Source organism: Xiphophorus maculatus, chromosome 11 (genome assembly GCF_002775205.1).
Source record: "Xiphophorus maculatus strain JP 163 A chromosome 11, X_maculatus-5.0-male, whole genome shotgun sequence".
Lineage (NCBI taxonomy): Eukaryota > Metazoa > Chordata > Actinopteri > Cyprinodontiformes > Poeciliidae > Xiphophorus > Xiphophorus maculatus.
In genome coordinates this window covers 30,158,142-30,178,832 of record NC_036453.1, presented here as the reverse complement: position 1 = coordinate 30,178,832, position 20,691 = coordinate 30,158,142, and the positions used below count along the sequence as shown (strand labels likewise).

The 20,691-nt window shown below is 42.9% G+C and overlaps 3 protein-coding genes across 10 annotated transcripts in view; 2 read left to right on the top strand and 1 right to left on the bottom strand.

Moving 5' to 3' along the window:
* Positions 1-9,199, top strand: part of LOC102217187 (protein furry homolog) — a 62,345-nt gene extending 53,146 nt beyond the window's left edge. For 5 of the 7 annotated variants that reach the window (XM_023342023.1, XM_023342020.1, XM_023342017.1 and 2 more), the window contains exons 57-67: positions 253-447; positions 531-668; positions 753-952; positions 1,348-1,552; positions 4,913-5,062; positions 5,163-5,261; positions 5,345-5,428; positions 5,678-5,695; positions 5,867-5,977; positions 6,289-6,524; positions 6,734-9,199. In XM_023342023.1, coding sequence (XP_023197791.1) covers positions 253-447; positions 531-668; positions 753-952; positions 1,348-1,552; positions 4,913-5,062; positions 5,163-5,261; positions 5,345-5,428; positions 5,678-5,695; positions 5,867-5,977; positions 6,289-6,524; positions 6,734-6,992 — 1,695 coding nt within the window. In that variant the 3' untranslated portion in view covers positions 6,993-9,199. The remainder of the gene's footprint in view (positions 1-252; positions 448-530; positions 669-752; positions 953-1,347; positions 1,553-4,912; positions 5,063-5,162; positions 5,262-5,344; positions 5,429-5,677; positions 5,696-5,866; positions 5,978-6,288; positions 6,525-6,733) is intronic. The other 2 variants (XM_023342018.1, XM_023342024.1) reach the window with 1 other exon arrangement.
* Positions 9,200-10,112: 913 nt separating this feature from the next.
* On the bottom strand, positions 10,113-11,815 carry zar1l (zygote arrest 1 like). The gene is made up of 4 exons (XM_005808440.2): positions 10,940-11,815; positions 10,725-10,817; positions 10,581-10,655; positions 10,113-10,468 (listed from the first exon to the last, which is right to left on the bottom strand). Exons 1-4 carry the CDS (start codon positions 11,519-11,521, stop codon positions 10,325-10,327), a joined length of 894 nt encoding a protein of 297 aa, XP_005808497.1. The 5' UTR covers positions 11,522-11,815; the 3' UTR covers positions 10,113-10,324.
* A 1,772-nt stretch (positions 11,816-13,587) lies between these two features.
* pds5b (PDS5 cohesin associated factor B) overlaps positions 13,588-20,691 on the top strand; it is a 29,509-nt gene continuing 22,405 nt past the window's right edge. For both annotated transcript variants that reach the window (XM_005808427.2, XM_023342559.1), the window contains exon 1: positions 13,588-13,660. The gene's annotated coding sequence lies outside the window, so the exon portion shown is untranslated. The remainder of the gene's footprint in view (positions 13,661-20,691) is intronic.

Genomic DNA, 20,691 nt, shown 5'->3' with positions numbered 1-20,691 from the left:
TGCTGGCTCCCTTTTTCATGCTGAAAATTACTGCTTAATTTTGCTCTCACAGCTTGGTTCTACATTGCTGACATTTTTGCTGTTTTCTCTTGTGGAATAAACTGTAAGACTAAATACATATTATTTCCCATTGAGTAACAGTTTCATTTTGCTTTTTATGCTCATAAAGGCAGCAGCTTGACCTGAAAATGAGTTTTGCAGTTGTGTCCTCTCTTCCCCCAATGTGTTTATGTCTTTTTGTGTTTAATCCAGGGTGAGACTGTTGATAACTTTAATTGGGGCGTGCGACGACGATCTCTGGACAGCACCGAACTGGGAGACCTGCTGGAGGAGAGCCAGCACTCAGGCAGCACCCCGAGTTTGGGTCACGAAGATCCCCATGACTCAGACGAGTCCTCAGAGGAAGAGGAGTCCTCAACAAGCCAGAGCCTCTCCCATTCCCAGCTTGTGTGTAGCCTCAGGTTTTATACTAAATCAATGTTCCCATTAGAGCTTTAGAAATATAGTCCAGTTTTTCCTTCTGATTCCAGACCAACCCTTCTCCATCAGAAGAAACCAACCACACTGATTCTCTATCTACTTCTTACGACATATCAGCTGAACACCAGTCTTTGAATGCAACAACCCCAGGCCAGGGAGTCCTCAGTGATGATCATGGTGGCCTGCATGTGAGAAGCATTTCTGTTACTTGTTATATTGAAGTAGATTAATGTGTTACTATGACTTTAAAAATGATGATTTTCTTTCCTCAGGTGAGACTGTGTGGTGAGGATGAGGACACTCAGGCTCAGGACGATGAGTTCTCTCTGAGCACTCATGAGCTGCCTCATGAGTCAGACTGTGGCGAGAGCTTTACTCTGGATTTACCAGGCCAACCTCAGGATCAGCTGTTGAATATTGCCCGTGGTCTCAACCCAAACTACTGCCAGCCACCGCTGGACTTTCTGCCCAGGTAAAGAAATCGAGAAGCAGCTCTGATATTTTCAAGAACCTTTCTCTAAATGTGACTTTTTTTAAGCAATAGTATCAGCTATGACCGATAGAAATTACTGATCAGGCCCAAAATCTGGGTGTAGTGCTGGAGAGACTTAAAGATAGTTACAAAGTCGGCCTTCTATCACCTGTAAAACATGGATTAAAGGAAAAATGTCCCAGTACAATATAGAGAAACTCGTGTATGTGTTCATCTTTAGTGGAATTGATTACTGCAATTATCTAATCTGACTCAGGAACAGTTTTTCATTTGTAAGCTTTCTGATCACGTTTCATTGTTTGAACACGTCCTTAGGTTTAGATCAAGTCACACTTGTTTATATCATATTCTTTTTTTTCTTTGTTTTGTTAAAGCCTACGTGATGATGTAGATGACTTGGAGGACCTTGGTTTTCCACCTCCTCCTTCTCCATTTTTCTCCGCCATCTTGGCTGCATTCCAACCCACAGTGTGTGATGATGCCGAGGAGGCATGGCGTTGTCATGTCAGCCAGCTTGTGACAGATTCTGACGGGTCGTGCGCTGTCTACACTTTTCAAGTCTTCTCATCTCTCTTTAAGGTAAAACACAGAAAGAACCGGCTGAAAATACTCATAATTAGAGCTATTCTGTCTACTTGTGACCAATAAAATTTTTTCCAGTGTGTCTTATCCCTAAATTGATTGGTCAAAACACATTGCTTTTTCTGGATAATACTGAAATTGGGCATTTTTCAGTGTTTTATCTGCTGATAACCAGGATATCAGCAGATAAAATATTCCATCCATCCATCCATCCATCCATCCATCTTCTTCCGCTTATCCGAGGTCGGGTCGCGGGGGTAGCAGCTTCAGAAGGGAGGCCCAGACTTCCCTCTCCCCGGCCACTTCTTCCAGCTCTTCCGAGGGAATCCCGAGGCGTTCCCAGGCCAGCCGAGAGACATAGTCTCTCCAGCGTGTCCTGGGTCTTCCCCGGGGCCTCCTCCCGGTGGGACGTGCCCGGAACACCTCACCAGGGAGGCGTCCAGGAGGCATCCTGACCAGATGCCCAAGCCACCTCAACTGGCTCCTCTCGATGTGAAGGAGCAGCGGCTCTACTCTGAGTCCCTCCCGGATGACTGAGCTTCTCACCCTATCTCTAAGGGAGAGCCCAGCCACCCTACGGAGAAAACCCATTTCGGCCGCTTGTATCCGCGATCTCGTTCTTTCGGTCATGACCCAAAGCTCATGACCATAGATGAGGGTGGGAACGTAGATCGACCGGTAAATCGAGAGCTTCGCTTTTTGGCTCAGCTCTCTCTTCACCACGACGGACCGGTACAGCGCCCGCTTGACAGCAGACGCTGCGCCAATCCACCTGTCGATCTCCCGCTCCCTTCTTCCCCCATTCGTGAACAAGATCCCGAGATACTTAAACTCCTCCACTTGGGGCAGGACACCCCCCCTGACCCGGAGAAGGCACTCTACCCTTTTCCGGCTCAAGACCATGGCCTCGGATTTGGAGGCACTGATCCCCATCCCGGCCGCTTCACACTTGGCTGCGAACCGCTCCAGCGAGAGCTGCAGATCACGATCTGATGAAGCCAAAAGGACCACATCGTCTGCGAAAAGCAGAGATGAGATCCTAAGGCCACCAAATCGGATCCCCTCAACACCTTGGCTGCGCCTAGAAATTCTGTCCATGAAAGTGATGAACAGAATCGGTGACAAAGGGCAGCCCTGGCGGAGTCCAACTCTCACCGGAAACGAGCCCGACTTACTGCCGGCAATGCGGACCAGACTCTGACACCGGTCATACAGGGACCTGACAGCCCGTATCAAAGGGCCCGGTACCCCATACTCCCGGAGAACCCCCCACAGGGCTCCCCGAGGGACACGGTCGAACGCCTTCTCCAAGTCCACAAAACACATGTAGACTGGTTGGGCGAACTCCCATGCACCCTCCAGGACCCTGCCGAGGGTGTAGAGCTGGTCCAGTGTTCCACGACCAGGACGAAAGCCACACTGCTCTTCCTGAATCCGAGGTTCGACTATCCGACGGACCCTCTTCTCCAGGACCCCTGAATAGACCTTGCCAGGGAGGCTTAAGAGTGTGACCCCTCTATAATTGGAGCACACCCTCCGGTCCCCCTTTTTGAACAGGGGGACCACCACCCCAGTCTGCCAATCCAGGGAAACTGCCCCCAATGTCCATGCGATATTGCAGAGTCGCGTCAACCAACACAACCCTACAACATCCAGAGCCTTAAGGAACTCCGGGCGGATCTCATCCACCCCCGGAGCCTTGCCACCGAGGAGCTTTTTAACCACCTCGGCGACCTCGCCCCCAGAGATTGGAGATCCCAACCCAGAGTCCCCAGGCTCCGCTTCCTCAGTGGAAGGCATGTTGGTGGGATTGAGGAGGTCTTCGAAGTACTCTGCCCACCGACCCACAACGTCCCGAGTAGAGGTCAGCAGCACACCATCCCCACTATAAACAGTGTTGGTGCTGCACCGCTTCCCCCCCCTGAGACGCCGGATGGTGAACCAGAATCGCCTCGAAGCCGTGCGGAAGTCTTTCTCCATGGCCTCTCCAAACTCCTCCCACGCCCGAGTTTTTGCCTCAGCAACCGCCTGAGCCGCATGCCGCTTCGCCCGCCGGTACCCATCAGCTGCTTCCGGAGTCCCACAGGCCAAAAAGGCCCGATAGGACTCCTTCTTCAGCCTGACGGCATCCCTCACCGACGGTGTCCACCAACGGGTTCGAGGGTTGCCGCCGCGACAGGCACCGACAACCTTGCGGCCACAGCTCCGATCGGCCGCCTCGACAATGGAGGCACGGAACACAGTCCACTCAGACTCCATGTCACCCACCTCCCCCGGGACGTGTTCGAAGTTTTGCCGGAGATGGGAGTTAAAGCTCCGTCTCACAGGGGATTCCGCCAGACGTTCCCAGCAGACCCTCACAACACGTTTGGGCCTGCCAGGTCTGACCGGCTTTCGCCCCCACCACCGGAGCCAACTCACCACCAGGTAGTGGTCAGTGGACAGCTCCGCACCTCTCTTCACCCGAGTGTCCAAGACATACGGCCGCAGATCCGATGAAACGATGACAAAGTCGATCATCGAACTGCGGCCTAGGGTGTCCTGGTGCCAAGTGCACATATGGACACCCTTATGCTTGAACATGGTGTTCGTTATGGACAATCCATGGCGAGCACAGAAGTCCAGCAACAGAACACCGCTCGAGTTCAGGTCGGGCGGGCCGTTCCTCCCAACCACGCCCCTCCAGGTCTCACTGTCGTTGCCCACGTGAGCGTTGAAGTCCCCCAGCAGAACAAGGGAGTCCCCAGGAGGAGCACTTTCCAGTACCCCCTCTAAGGACTCCAAAAAGGGTGGGTAATCTGAACTGTCGTTCGGCCCGTAAGCACAAACGACAGTCAGAACCCGTCCCCCCACCCGTAGGCGGAGGGATGCTACCCTCTCGTTCACCGGGGTAAACCCCAACGTACAGGCGCCGAGATGGGGAGCAACAAGTATGCCCACTCCTGCCCGACGTCTCTCTCCCTGGGCAACTCCAGAGTGGAAGTATGTCCAGCCCCTCTCAAGGAGACTGGTTCCAGAACCAGAGCCATGCGTCGAGGTGAGACCGACTATTTCTAGCCGGAACCTCTCGACCTCACGCACTAGCTCCGGCTCCTTCCCCACCAGAGAGGTGACATTCCACGTCCCAAGAGCCAGTTTCTGCAACCGAGGATCGGACCGCCAGGGTCCCCTCCCTTGGCCGCCACCCATCACACAGTGCACCCGACCCCTTTGGCCCCTCCCACGGGTGGTGGGCCCATGGGAGGGGGGGCCCATGTTTCCTCTTCGGGCTGAGCCCGGCCGGGCTCAGCCCGAAGATAAAATATTGCCGATACCATATCAGAGTAAAGTAAATCTTTAAAACTTTTTGTTTTGCAGAACATTCAGGGGAAATTCTGCACCTTGACAAATGATGTCGCTACATACCTTGGTGAGGGATTAAGGGGCATTGGGTCAAAGTTTCTCAAGTCCTCCCGGATGCTGACCACATGCTCAGATTGCCCAACAATCTATATTGACGCTGACACGGTGAGTGCTGTTGCTACTTGGTCTGGATCTTCTCATACTGGCAGCTCTAATGAATGGATTTTACTCTTATGTTCTCCGTCTTCGTTGTTGTACCTTCCAGATTATGTCCTACGGTCTCCTGGACAAGATGAAGTTCAGTGCATTGGAGCTGCAGGAGTACCTTGATACATACAACAGCAAAGAGGAGGCTGCTGTATCGGTAATTCTACCTTTGTTACTGTACATATCTTCTATTTTTCAATGCAAGTGTGCAATTAAAAACTTTTCACCTTCCTCTCTCAGTGGCTAAGAAACTGTAAGGATACGTTTCCTAGATGTCCTGTTGAAAATGTGGTCACCTGCCAACCTGGAGACTCAGAAGAGAAGGTACATTCTTCACTGTAAAATACATACTTTTTGAATTTTCCTGAAAACAGATTGTCTAAATACCTAAGCCTGTTCTCTTGCTTCTCCACTATGTTGTGGCACTAAACTATTTGCCTTATCTGCACGACTAATCCTTTATAGCCTGACTTTAGCAGTCATGGGGAATACAATGCTTTGCATGTGTTTGATTGATGGTCTGTCTTCCTCTCACCTCACTCTGATGCCCTAACATGCTCTATCGCTGTGTAGCAAATGGAGTCTCTTGCAGTAAGTTATCTCACAAGTTTCTCTACCTTACTGAAATAAGCTGCTTAACTTACTTTTCACAAGACTATCAGCTAATTAACTGTGTGCATGTGTAAATCTATAAAGAATAAGTAAATGTGTTTTTAATAATACCAGTTCGTCTGACTTCAGTTTTTCTCATGACTCTTCCAGCAACTGGAGCTTTGCCAGAGGCTCTATAAGTTGCACTTCCAGCTCCTCTTACTGTTCCAGTCCTACTGTTCGCTCATTGGTCAGGTTCATGCCATCAGCTCTGTGCCAGAGGTAAATCACATCAATTTTAACAGAGGAGACACATAACAGCTTTTGTACTTACATTACAAAATTCATTCTGCATGTCTCTAGCAGTGTAAAGCTTTAAAATCTCTGTTTTACAAACTATCTGTAAACATTCTTTACATTCTCTTGAATGTAAGGCACTGTATGATCTTAAAAAAAATCCAACATTCTTAATTCCGTCTGCCACATGACTAGTGATGTTAAGGTTTCAGCACTGGGTCTCACTAGGTTCAACTTTCCTTCTGTAAGGACATGAAGCTTGCTTACACACCTAACCTCCATCTTCCACCCCTCAGCTGTTAAACATGTCTCGAGAGCTCACGGATCTGAAAAGCAGTCTGCAGGCGGCAGAGGCAGCTGTAGCTAGCGACCTGGAGCACAAACACTTGGCCCACACCCACACACATGCCGCGCAGTTGGCAGCCATGGTCGTCCCTGACTTTCCCACCTCTGAGGTAGCGGTGCAGGCCATATTGGAGTGCCTTAGGAGCCACGAGTTCACCAAGGCTGTGTGCTACATCCAGGAGTGCAGGTGAGGGAAGCTCTGGAGATTAAAGAAATGTGGTGTAAAAGTTTATAATGAGATTTTCCTGTGAATGTACAATGAAAAAAGACAAAAAAATGAAATGCTTAAACTGAAAGTTGCCAGTATTGTTCAGTATATACCATAAAACACCCCAAATATTATGTAAGCAGTTAGTTGTGTGCTCTCCCCTTGAACCTCTTTGATCTCCTCATCAGGAGGCAGTGGCCCAGCGGCGTGTTTGGCGGCAGCTCAGAGACCGAGGTTCAGACGCTGCTCAACATCTACTTCCGTCATCAGACCCTGGGCCAGACGGGCACCATCGCTCTGGTGGGCTCCCGGCAGGACCTCAGCCTCATCTGCTCCAAGTTGCTGGAGCTCAACGGCGAGATCCGCGACATGATCCGCCGCGCCCAGGGTTACCGGGTCGTCACAACTTACCTCCCCGACTCCAGCGCCTCCGGGACAAGCCTCTGACAGGACCTCAGGGGCCCCCAGCCCCCTTGTTCCCCTCCTTCACCTCCCCCACACATCCAATCATTGAAACCAGCTCCACCTTCACCATTTCAACCTGCTCTAACAGAGGAGGCTCAGCATCCGCACACATGGCCGCTCCCTCCTTCGATATCTCTGCTTCCTCGGCTGCACAGCTTCAGACAGACACCTCACTGCCTGACCCAACAGCAGAATCAGAACCATATGTAGATGGGGATGTACTCCTCCCACTGCTGTCCTCACTGTCATCCACTGCAAACTGTGATGTCTCTTTGCATGATTTCCCCAAACCAGGCCAGCGAGATTATACACTGCCGCGCACAAGACAGCCAAGGAGAATTAATTTCAGTGAGGACACAAGCTTGTACAGCCCTTTCAGAGTGTATTCATCATACATGTCTGCTCTGTCAGACAAAACCACAGCGTCATCATTTCCACCCAACATCCTCCCGACTGTGGCGTCAGAGCCGAACTCCCTCACTCGCTCTGAATCAAATGTTATTTTTCAAGGCTCACATCTTCCCCGTTTTCCACGCTCCCCGTACAAACACCCAGACAGACACGACTCCGCTTCAGCCTACTCCCATGCTCCATCATCATCATCTCTTTCTCCTGCTCCAGCCCTCCCTCCCTGCCCCACAGGCCCCGAGGAGGCCACAGCATGGGGGTGCTGCTGCTCCCTCAGAGAGGGAGCGACGCCCTTATCTCGCTACCTCGGGAAGGTGGGGCAAGCCGCACTGCCCTTGTTGATAGTCGGGGAGCTCCTGAATACCGAACCGTCGGATGTCCAGACCTGAAATGTCATTTGATCATTTCTAATCAAAACACCAGATCTTTGCATCTGGAGAAGAGACACATATGAAGATTTTCCTCACACATCTTTAATCTTACTGGAAACTACAGATAGCTGCGTGCTGAAAATAAAAGTCCTGATTTTATTTTCAGAGCTGCATATTGTAAAAATTTCAGCCTAGTTTTATTTCTGCTTGAACTGGACCTGTGAAGGCTTCTAGCTTGGACCTGTTACTTGCCTCTCAGAGGAACTTGACTGTCACTGCCTTTTTTAGTAAGGTGATGATCTGGTGAAGGCATCATAAGAAGCAGTGAGGAAAATGGCTGTGACACTCTGTAGCATCACTGGAAAAGTTTCATATTTTGCACCAAATGAGATGTTTATTAGTTCTTTTTTAAATGTTACAATAGAAGATTATGTGACTAAGAGAAAAGGAATAAAGGCTTTCACTTTTCTCTGAGGTGGAAAAGCCAAATGCTGGAGGAGCTGTTTTGAGATCTCCACTGGAAAAAGCTGTGCAATGCATGAGCCCAAATATCCTACTGCACCCCAGAAAAAAGCTCCACCTGGGACTGACTGAAGGACTGATGCAGACGCTTGAAGCTCATTTCCTATTGCTGCTCTGCATCAGCCAATCAGATCTTCCTCCGACTACTGTTGCAAACACTGGTGGACTGTTTAGTGCCGTTCTGTGTGGCATGCACTCCTCTCTGGCTAGCTGTAGCATCATTAGCGAGCGTGCGCATTGTTGTGCTCTGTTATATGTTGTGTTCTTACGCCAGGAGGATGTTGCATGAACATTCAAATATTTTGTCTGTCAGTAACCTGTTAATTATCGTTAGCGTGGCACAGCCATGGTAGCATTGTTTGTGTATGGTTTGTAGTTGCACATAAGAAAAATGCTGACATCCAGCTAATATTGTTGATGTTAAAGCAAAACCCAACTGCTTACTGTCATCAGCCCTCATTTTCCTTTCACTGTACAAATGTCTTGATTCCTATTTATATCCGATCAGCAAGACAGCACTCGTTTGACTTTTATATTGATGTTTGTTCTTTCAGACCCAACTGCCATGCATGCATCTTCAGTGTTCTGTATGGAGTGTTGGAATTATTTATTAACAAAATCATGTTTTATCTGAAAGATACATTTGTGTGAGGTACACATGGGAGCTTCAAGCTCAGGTGTTTTGTTTTTTGTTTTATTTTGTTTTGTTTCCTGTGTGGGAGAACGTGTGTTTGCATGCCATGCAAGAAGTTGCACATTTTTAAAAGCTTTTTAGATGAAGACAGTAGTTGTTTTTTCACCGTGTAAATACTTTTACAGCTTTTGTGAACTTGTTTTGAGTTGGAGCTCTGTACAAATTGGTGTCAAAGTAAAGACATATCAAAATTACTTCTCTGAATTCCAGTCCATCACTGAGACACAGGACAACACATACCTAAGGAGAATTTGGAGAGACCAATTACCAGTCATGTTTTTGGACATTTGGAGGAAGCTGTGGTACCCAGAGAGAACCCGTGCAATGTCTTTATTCAAGTAAATCTAAAACAAACACAAAAAAATTAGAATTTGGTGAAGAATGTTTTTAGAAAAATACCAGATAGCTTAATTCCACAGTAAAATATTTCTTGTAAAATTGATTTACAAACAATGAAAACCAAAAATTCAGTGTGAGCAATTTTGAATATTGTGAAAATTTTATAAACTAATGTCCCACCCTTATCAGTACCAAAGCTGTTCAGAGTGCTGTAGCCAACCAGTTACAGAAAAGTGAGGATCATCAGCCTCCACAGGATTGTGAAGCAAATTCCATTTAGAATTGAGGAACTTTACAAGGAGCTGGAGTCCGTGTCTCAAGATTCACAGTATGCCAAGCCACTCCTGAACCAGAGACAAGAAAAGTCTGACCGGGGCCAAGGCCAGAACTGTGTCGAAGTAGTCTGAAGTTCTCAGATGATAGAAAATTGCTTTTCATTTGGAAAAGGTTACATTTTTATTTCTCACTTCTTCCCAGATCCAATTCCAAGCACTGGAGTATGGACAACCATTTGTAGAGGATTTGAACCTGCAACACTGACCACAGTAATATACTTTTAATTTAGGTGTCAAGTGATAATTCACATTTGGAGTTCCATAATTGTGTTGACTTCATGCCAAGTATTGAATTGGGTCAGTTTCTCTGCAGCTCATCCATTTTAAACCCTGAAATGCACAAAACTAATTAAACTGAGCTTCAGTAGAAACCTTTACTCCAGTATTCTTGTTTCAACCCCCCCCCCCCCCCCCCCAACCATTCACATTTCTCTGAAGTGCAACTTAGAATTTATTAACTTTGCATTTTACAAAAGCCCATAGTGCCCAGAGTGAACCCTCTAGCAATTTGAGAGGTTGTCAGATAAGCCAGCTGGTCAAAGGTTCAGCATGTTGCAGGCAAGTAAGGGGTGGCTTCCAGTGACAGACATGAGCATAACCTCAAACTCTAACCATGCAATGAAATTCAGCCACCATCGAATTAGCTCAGACGATATATTTGAAGCTGTACGTGGCATCACATGACAGCCTCATGCCTTTACAGCGGCAACACAGGTCTTTACGATGAGGCCTCTTCATGTTGATGTGTCTCTGCTTCTTCTCACAGCTGCAGCAAGTCTGAGAGCAGCCCTGCAAAAATATTTAAAGTCATCTGGTTATGTTCTCAACTCTTCAAACAGAAAACCTTTGATGCCAAACCCACGTATTGAACACCCAAATTGTCAAAAGGAAGGTGCTGTACCTTACAGATTATAGACTCCACTCTGTAGGGGTTAAACCCCACCTGGCACTTCCGGCAGAGCTGCTTGTAGTACACCTAATGGAAAAATAGCTAAAATTATTAATGAAATCTGGGGTATGCTACAGTTTGTAGCTGATCACTCACCTTACTGGAGCCAGAGATGCACCAAACATAAGCACTCTCCCACCGGATGTTGCACTTTTTACAGTGGAAAAAGCCATATCGCTGTTCCAGGAACTTTAAAAAAATAAATAAATGCACAGACTAAATACAAATAAGGATGAGTCTTAAAGCGGATTTTAGAAGGTGCCATTGAAGCATTTCGGATATTTTAATCCAATGAGTTGTGCAAAACCCACCTGGAAGTTTGGGCTCTTGGAGGATCGAGGACTCTCAGTCTTGAAGCCGTTTTCTAAGTTCTCGCCACTGTGATCCGTGTCAGCATCAGACTTGGCTTGGTCAGAAGCTTCTAGTGGGTCCTGTCCAGCGCCATCACTGAGACTCTTCAGGAACACCCTGCGGTCAAACACCGGCGAGTAGATGGACACAGGTCTGAGGAAGCGCAGGCTGCTCATAGGCGGCGTGCCTAACAACGCCTTCCCCTCCGCTTTGGTCACATCGAGGCTCTCGTCATGCGTCTTGCGGCTGTTGCAGGAGGTGGGATGTTCGACGTAGAGCAGCGTTTTTGGACCTAGAGAACACTGAACCGCCTTGTCCACCTTCGCGTTCACCTGCACGCCGCACTCTTTGGTGTTCACCTTCCCGCAGGGCGGTAGAGGTAAACTGGGGTTGACTTGGGACAAGATGGTCTTGCAGATCTCCAGGTAGTTAAGGCCCTGAGGAATGAGAAATCGGCCTTCTCCCTTCCCCCAGCTGACCCCCTGAGCTGGGGGAGCGCCATAGTCGCTGAAGGGGAGGAACGTGGACAGGAACCCCTCCATCCTGGAGCCGTAAGACAGGTGTAAGAGGCTCTTTGTGGGATTTATACAGATCCGGTCTGAAAGGCACTGATTGCTTAATTAAAGCCTGGGTGTGCGGGTTTAAGCTGAATTAAGGAGAACGATCCAAAACTCTTCAGAACCAGGCAAATTATGAGCCTAATTTTTTTTATCTGAAGCCAATGAAAAATTAGTAAAACTTTAAAACTGGTTTTATACTAATTTAAAGTACAGGCAAATTACTAATATAAACTCAAAGTTGGTGTAGCTGAGTTAATTTTATTTATTTATTATTTTATGAACCTTCTCAAAACATTTTTATTTCTATTTTGTCAAATTAACATGTCTGCTGACATGGCTATTTCTGTTTTGACTGCTTTTATTTTTGGTTCATAATGTAAATATTGTTTTTGGGGGAACTTTATTAGTGTTGCACAAAGCAATGTTCAGTGACGTAGCTGCAGCAGCCAGGCAGAAGCTGCCTAACGGAGCTGCTGGACTGTGACGGTGATCGCGTGTATCATACCTGGTGCTGAGTGTGTCCCACTGTTTTATAGGAATAAAAAAACCAACGCAGAGTACTATTCCTGTGTGATCCTTTCCACATCTGTTACATTGGCAACAGTAATCTTTATAGTGAACAAGTTAGTGATAGTTTAGAATTAGAAAGAACTTTATTGCCCGGTGCCGTAGGCTTAAAGGCAGTTACAGTTCTGCAGACTGACTGCAGAACTGTGGAGAAGGAACTGCTCTAGTGGGGTCAGGTCGTTGTTCTGATGGACACCGGAACTATAGTGGCAGAGGGGTGGAAACAAATGTGTCCAGACTGAGAGGAGGTTGGCTGAAATCCTGTCTGCTTTTCTCTGGGTCGTGTAGAGATGGAATATTGTAGCCAATTACCTTCTCAGCAGAGTGTATGATGCACATATGGATGCAATGATGGATTTGAAGATGAGAGTTTGGAAGTTTAGCATCATTTTAACTGGGATATAAACTTTTTATAGGTGTCATATGAAATACAATCCTTGCAGACCCTTGTTGGTGAGTATTTAGCTCCAGTTATTGGGCTCTTCTGGCTCTCCTCCATTTGTAAGCGTCTACAGTAGAGCTCAAAACACATATATATGGTATTAGGGTGCCCCCTATAGGTCACCTTTCTTTGTGTGCATCGGCACACAAAGAAATTTGTAAATACGCCTCTTTTAACGTCCCGGAAGCCAGCGAATGTTTCTGTAAAAACACTTAAAATATACGTTTGTTGGCAAAAGTTATGCAAACAGATAGTAGCTTTATGTGGTTCAAACATACAAATGTTAGCTTAATTAAATATGGAAAATATGAATAGTTTAATGGCTTGTCTGTGGCACAAAAATAAGTCTTTTAAGACGACATGAACAGTGGAGTTCCTTTGTTAGAAAGCCCTCAAAGTGATAGGAATACTTTGGTAAAGATGGAGAGTACTTTATAGGCTATTTTGCAGAATAAAGTTAGCAGTCCAATGATATTGTTATGATTATTTGAGGGTAATAAGAATATGTGTTGTTTTTATTTATTAATTATTGCTTTTTTATGAGTTTATAATACTAACATAAAAATTGATTTTGTAACACTATTGGGCTTCTAGGTTTAAGATTCAGAAATTCAAATGAACTTGCAAAAATATTCATATGAATATAAACAAAATAAAAATTATATTATTTTTTTCCTAAACTGGGCTACCACATAAAACTATAATATTGTTTATTCTGCTCAGGTTTTTTGTATTTTAAAACTGGCTATCCAGTAGTTTGAAGCGCTTTCGGGTCCTCTGAACTTGATAAAGTGTTATACAAGTACAGGCCATTTACTTTTTACTTTTTTTTCAAAACATACGTGTTTATATGTAGCCACTACTGTATAGAATACCAAGTAAAAATGTATCTGTATGACTTATATCAACATTTGAATCGAGATTAACAGATTCGCGCGTCATTTGAACGTCTCAGTAAAACTACTAGGACTCGCCTTTAGGTGGCGCTACACGTTCATCAATAGTTTGTACCCATGGGCACTGAATCTAATGCATATTGGCGCCATTTTGGAGCTAGGAGGGGGAAGAGAGCTGCAGAGGAGGACACGATTTATTACAATTCACGCTTACAGGTAAGAAATGCACAAATAGAGAAATTCGGTAAATCGTGGAATAGTTATATGTTTATTCGCGCATCTGAAAAAATATATGAGCGAGTACACAGCGGTGGGGGGGTCTGATTTCCATGCGGCGAAAGGAGGAGTGCAGCCCGCCTTCCTCGCCTGTGTTCTCGGTAGCCTTGTCTCGATTCTCCGTGTTGCTTTGACTTGGTCCTGCGCCGTAAAATGGTTAGCCGGGATAATATTAGCCTATTGGGTTAGCTTACTGTCACCACAGTGAAAACATGATGTACCATCTTAGTTGTACGCTTAACATTGGGACAGTTCTAGCCACGTAACGGTAGTTAGCCGGGGTGTTTTGTTACTGTCTATCCGCCCTCTGTCACTGAGATTGCTGCTGCTAGTGTTAGCTCTACCATGCTAGTTGACGGTGTGCAGACTGACAAGCTAACAGCAGCTAATTGTGTTAGCCACATTATAGCAACTGAGCAGTCTGCATATATACTGCTGTGATGCAATGGCAATAACTTCTTTGCTTAAAAGCGTTGTCCGTTTCTCTGTAAACCTACTGAAAATGATAGTACCATATGCTGTTTGTATTTAGATATAATGCCTTTGTTGTGGGAGGATTTTCTTTCTTTTTTATCGCTCATAATAGCTGCTTTATTTTGCGGTAGTACGGATGGGCAATAATAACGTTAGCGCATAAAAATAACTATTTATGTTGGAGTTTGCATAATCGAAAGTTGGCACCGTTGGGCACCAAAAGTACTGTAGTCCAGGATGACGGAAGAAAGCTGGGCTTTACCAAACCTGGTCATTGCATCGTGGTTTAATTGGTCAAACTCCAAAGTTAGCTGAGGAGGAGTATCTATTATAACCGCAGCCTGTTACAGCACTCATTTTAAACGATGAAAATTAAGTTTCAGTCTAATATCAATTGCTGTAATAAAACTTTAAAAATGCTGCAGTACTAATAAAACTTATTGTTTAAAACTAAATTAAGGAATAACACAAATATAATAATAAAAGAATTACTGTAAATATGTTTGTGAAAATAAACTATTCACAAAATACTTACAAAAAATACGCAGAAAAAATAAAAAGTACGCATTTTAAATAAAATTGTATTTCAAAATTTTCATAGTCTTTTTGAAAATACTATTTTCATAAAATAGTATTTTATACTATTTTCTGTTATCATTCTCCTATGACAATACTAAAATAAATTATTCTGTTAAAATAAAGGAAATTGAAAATGTGCATCCTTAAAAATGTACTGTGCTTGATTGTAAAATAAACTTTATAAATAGAAAAGAAAATATAGTATAATATAGCAATATATAATATAGTATATAATAGTGAATGTAACTGTTATTGCACTTGCAAAAGCAACACATAAGTTTTGACAAGAGAAATACATAAATAATTACATAAAATGTGTATTTAAAATAGCATGTCATGATCACATTTTACCAGCATATCCAGCAAGCCTGCATGGATGAATTATCAAAAATATTTACCTTTCCAGAAACTGGTTTCAGAGAAGCAGTAGGAGTCAAATAAATCACCATGATAAAAAGGAGACTTCAGTAATCCAGACTTTGCATGCTGATCATTTGACAACCACCTTCAGCGGCTGCTCTGTTTGTTTTTGCAGCTGTCATCTTGAGATTTATTTTCAAAGATTATAGTCAGAGGTTGTCAGAAGTGTTTGGAAATTTGGATTATATGATCGCGATGTTTTCACATTAATTGTCAAGAATAAGCAGATACAGCAGTCAGGGTTTTACTGCTTTATTCCAGGCCCATTTTATTTGACATGTAAAAAATTGTGTGAACTTTGTTTCAATTGAGTAATGAAATGTAACTTTCCAAACTGCCAAATTGCTCTCCTAATTTCAGTGTAAGTTTGTTCTTATAACTGTATATACTTTTCTGTTCATTTCCAACATTGCAGTGATGTGGTTGAATATTGTGATCATATCAATTCTGGTTAACTCACATTTTTCTTTCACTTCTCTTTTCTCCTGTTCCTCACATCCCCCATCCTGTTGTCATAAAAGACAGAGTCCATCAAAGCAGCAATGAGTGTTTTTTGCCAAATAGTTTGTAATTGGATGGATCTGAAATGAGAGAGCCGACCAAATGTTGCACCAAAGCAGTCATTTGCAAGGGGCAGTATTAGACACATTGAAAATAACAATTATGATTCAGTATGCTGTATTGCTCATAGCACATTGTTTTCCCCATGAAATGCTTCCAGTAGAGATCCCAGTCAGGCTGTACTGGTCAATACAGATTTCTGTCATTCTTTAATGTATGACATGCTGTGTTTACAAACTGAATGTTAGCTTAAAAAAATCTGTCACGGACATTGACTATAGAAAGGCATGTTAATTCATAGAAGCAGCTTTGAAATCTGCAGTAAATTAAAGAAAAACCATATTATTGTCCATTCATGCATCAAAGCACAACTCTTCAAAAAATTTAACAGGAGCCAAAGAACGCACTGTTTGTTGATATTTTAAGAGACCGAACAAAGTTTATTAAAGTTACTATTGGGAATTTTACTTTCTTGTTACAGGTTAGAGATGATCAAGGGAATGTTGGCTAATTAGTGCTCCTCTAAAAACTGGGAAATGCAGGATGACAAATATTAATAATTGTTGTTTTAACTCAGGAAAGTCACAATGTTTGATTTACCACAAGCTGATTTTACAGTTTGGTTCTCACTTAGTTCTCTCTTTTTTAATCTATCCAAACATATAGCTGATCATTTATTTCCACTTATCTCTAAAAGCTGCTGATGCAGTTGAGTATTCATGATGGTTAAGTAGCCCTAGCTACAGCTGTGACTGGTTTGTTTTGAATGTTCTGCAGGCAGACACCCACAACACATGGATTTATTGTAAACAAAGCATTTCTTCCAACATTCAGCTCCCTTCACTTATTGTAGGAGCTTTAGTGCAAGTTATTTTTTGATCTACAAAACCTCGGTTGTTTTTGTTTGACTGATTTTTGCAGAAAATTATATCCCAATTTCTTTAGTTTGAAACTACAAATGCTCTTTGACAAAGTTTACCCATTCCACTGGTTTGTTTCCACATACAGGTCACTGAGGTCACCTTTGCAGCCAGCTGGTGTCCAGGTTTCACTCTTGTTGCTGGCTTTCTCCCGTTTTCCATTGCCCACCCACAGGGTTAAAACCAATCTGTCTCTGTCAAGATTCAAATTTGGAAACGAGTTACCTTTGAGTCCTTAAAGTGGAGCTGGTGTTAAAATGAGCAGAACTGGCAGAGCAGAAGAGTAGTAGAGTACAAAGCTCTCTGTTGGGAGCTAAATATGTTTAACTGTGATAAACCAGTAATGAGCCTAAAGTAGCCCAAGCTGAGGTTGTTTGGAGAGGGGTATAGCCAGTCCCTTTGCGGTTATTTACTGCTGCGTTTGTGAAATGTTCCCTCATGGATGGTAGCCACACATTCACATCAGGTTGAGAAATAATCTGCTGTGATTGGCTGCCAGGACACTCGGTGTGTGTCTGTGTGGTGCAGCAGCGATGGAGGGATGGACTCAGATTTGGCAGCAGCTGTGGGGTGGAAAAGAAGGTCACAATCCAGCAATTTGGCCGCCTGCCAATTTCCAATGGTGTGTGTTTGCGTGTGTGTTGGTCTCTGCATGTGTGTGTGTTTGCTGAAGCTTGACGGCAGCTACTGAGAATTCTCAGAACTTGTGGTTCATAAATGTGTATTACATCTTCCTGACCCAAACAGTTTTACTGTAATGGAGCACGATTTTCAGTGTAAAAAAACATAACATTACTAAACAAACTAGATTGCTTTACAGAAATTGGACTGAACATATAATTGCATTTTTGTTATGTCATTATTTGAGGAAAATAATTTTTTTCTAGCCAAAAGCTGCAATTATGTTTTAGTCACATGGCATCCAGGAAGCAGCTATGAGACAATCAAGTGACTGCAGTTGGCTGACAAGATAAACAACTTGGTATTCTGACTTGACTTGTGAAAAATATCAGAACTTAAATCTGTTGCTAGAGAGACTTTTGCCTTCAGTAAAAACAGCACATCAATCATTTGTCCCTCTGTACCAGGCTCCATGCAGAACCAGTCTTGTTACCTTTGGTGTCTCACCAGGAAAAAAGTATTAACATGTTTAAACATCACATAAAACACCACAGTGCTGTATTAGACGACTGCACAACTGAAATGGGGTCAAACATTTTAAAACAACAACATTAAATTACTTGGCAATAAAAGAGGTTTCAGTGATTAATATATTTTGCCACAGTTGGAAAACTTGGGTTTACTATTTTGTTTATTCCTTATGTTTGCCAGTGGGTAATATCAGGCCTTTATAAAAATGCCAAACAAAGCATAGCAGCAACCCTGCAGCCTGGACTTCAAAGCACCATGAGTGGCCTAGGTTTGGGTATGAGGGCGCACACTGGATCAGACACTTCAAAGGATCACTGTCTTTATACGCCATCAAACTGATTCATCACATCATCAAAATGATTAAATTGATTGTACTACAATACATTTACTATATCTAATCCTGGGCAATAGAACAATTTCGGTATTTTATCGAGAAAAGCCTTCAAAATTATTATTATTATGCTTATTTTTAAGCACTTTTGAATGATGGAAAAACAATAGTGTTGAATGTTTTCCATTATTTTTTGGGTTTACTCAAGCATATTTTCTCTTGGGATTTGTGAATCAATATATTGCTAGTTAAAGTGGCATTATTAATATGTAAGGTCCTGCAAATTTTAAGATCACTGCTTAGGTTAATTTTCTGAAATTAATTTAATTGGTTATTCTTTAAGTTTGTATTGGCATTAGGGTTGCACAGAGTAAAATACTGAGTTGAATTGTTGATTAACCAGATTATAAACCTAATGTAACAGACAAGACATCCAGTAATTGTGGAAAGGGTCTGAAGGTATTGTAGGAGTTGGTTAAGAAAAAATACTACATGAAGATTTGAGGAAATAAAGAACAAACATGGATTAAATAATGAGGACTTCTTCAGGTACTTGAAATTGAGGCACTATACTGAGGAACTACTAAAAATTTATTTAGATGAGTTGGAATATGGAACAATTAGGAATAATCAAACAAATTTGATTCATTTGTTTTAGCAAATTAATCAAATGTAGGGGGGGAATTAATTTCTGAATTGTACACAGAATAGAAAAACTAGCTAGCTTAATTAAAGAAGCTAGCTGGAGGCTTCAGAGGAGAACTGGGAGGAAATATGTGGGCAACAGCGGAAAAGATCATGTTCCCTCTTATTGAAAGCTTTTGGCTGGAAGAATGTTTTAAGATATTTTATTACACCAGTGCAAAAATACCAATATGCAAGATGTTGCAGAAAATGGGGAGGAGACAGAGCTAGCCCCTTCCATGTGTTTTTGATTTGTTCCTACATGGAACCATATTGGCAGGGTTTAAATAATTGTATTTATAAAGTTTTGAGGGTGAGTATTTCATTCACATTTGACTTTCATGGAAAGAGGGATGAAAAGGTTAACAAGATCAGCTGATAAATATATGTAGTGAATAGCTAAAGAATTATCACTAGGAAATGACTTAAGGCGGAGGCTCCTAAAAGGGAAGGTTGGCTTGATGTAATGCATATTTAAATGATGGAAAGGTTGACTTTTTCCCTCAGATTAGAATGTGGCAAGTCAAAGAATTATTGGAAAAATTGGCTGTATTTTATATTACCGAGATCAGATTTTCTTCACTTAGATTGGGGTTTTGGGGGTAAACCTTGTTTTGATGTTCTCAGGAATATAAAGGATGGAAAAAGTAGATTTATTCTACGCATGTACATAATGTGTGCGCAGCTTCTCTTGGTTAGTTTTTATAGGACATTTATGTGAAAATGTGTAAAGTTTGAATGTACACTTGTATTCAAAATATAAATTCAATAAATTTTGCAAGTTAAAAGAAAAAAAAAAATTAGGGTCGCACAGTACATGGCGAATACATCGTCATCACAGTATTAGTGTGTGTGTATAGTCATAACACCAAAGACTGTTTGGAGTGCAATAATTGTTGGCTAATATATTCCAAGTGTTGTGAACTCGTAATTTACATGTTAATGTGATGTATGTTAATTTAGCCAGGTGGACAGAGTCTCCTGGCAGCAGATTCTCACACCAGACACCAACAACATTACCCAAATGCCAAATGTTACACGTGTTACATGAAAGAGCAAATGACAAAAATAGGCACATATGACTTTTGTTGTCATCAGAATATTTATTAATGTTGTGCATTAGTAAATATACAATCTAACAATAGGAAGCATCTCAAGGTTACAGGACATTTTTCCCTCCACTCCACTTTCCAATAATGTCTTCACATGCAGCACTCTTTGAACAGTCTAGCTTGTTTCATAGTACAGACCTCAGACTTGTTTGTAGCTGCTTCAGCCTTGTTTTTAAGCTGCATACTGAATCTTTACTGCGGACTATTTTAGTGATGAATCATTTCTCAAGTTTTTGATCTGCCTACTTCCAGGTGAGCACTGGTACAACTGATACCCATACACTAGTAAGACTGGCAGTCTCAGGCCCCCTGCAGTTTAGTCTGATGTTGCATATTGGACTTGCTTGAGATTTTTGTTTAAATTACAGAAAAAAGTTGGATAAATCTGTAGTCAGGAAAACGTTAAGTTTAATATAGCTAATACAGCATGATAAAATAACTTATCTATGCTAATAAACATACATCTCATAAGATTCTAAAAACTTGAGGAATAATAAATCGCAACATTTTGTCAAATAATTTTTCTTCTTCCAAAGTGTCAGTCTTCTGGTTCTGTCCAGGTCCGCTCTACTTGTAAAGTTTGGCTTTACAAGAACAAGTCATACATCTTATAAATCTTTCTCCTCTTAGAACAGAGGAGTTTATCTCTTCAAAATGTTTGGTCACAGCCAGTTCTTATGCTTTGTACTTAGTGAAATTTAATAGGACTGGAGATATTTTCCCAAATAAGGTGCCAGA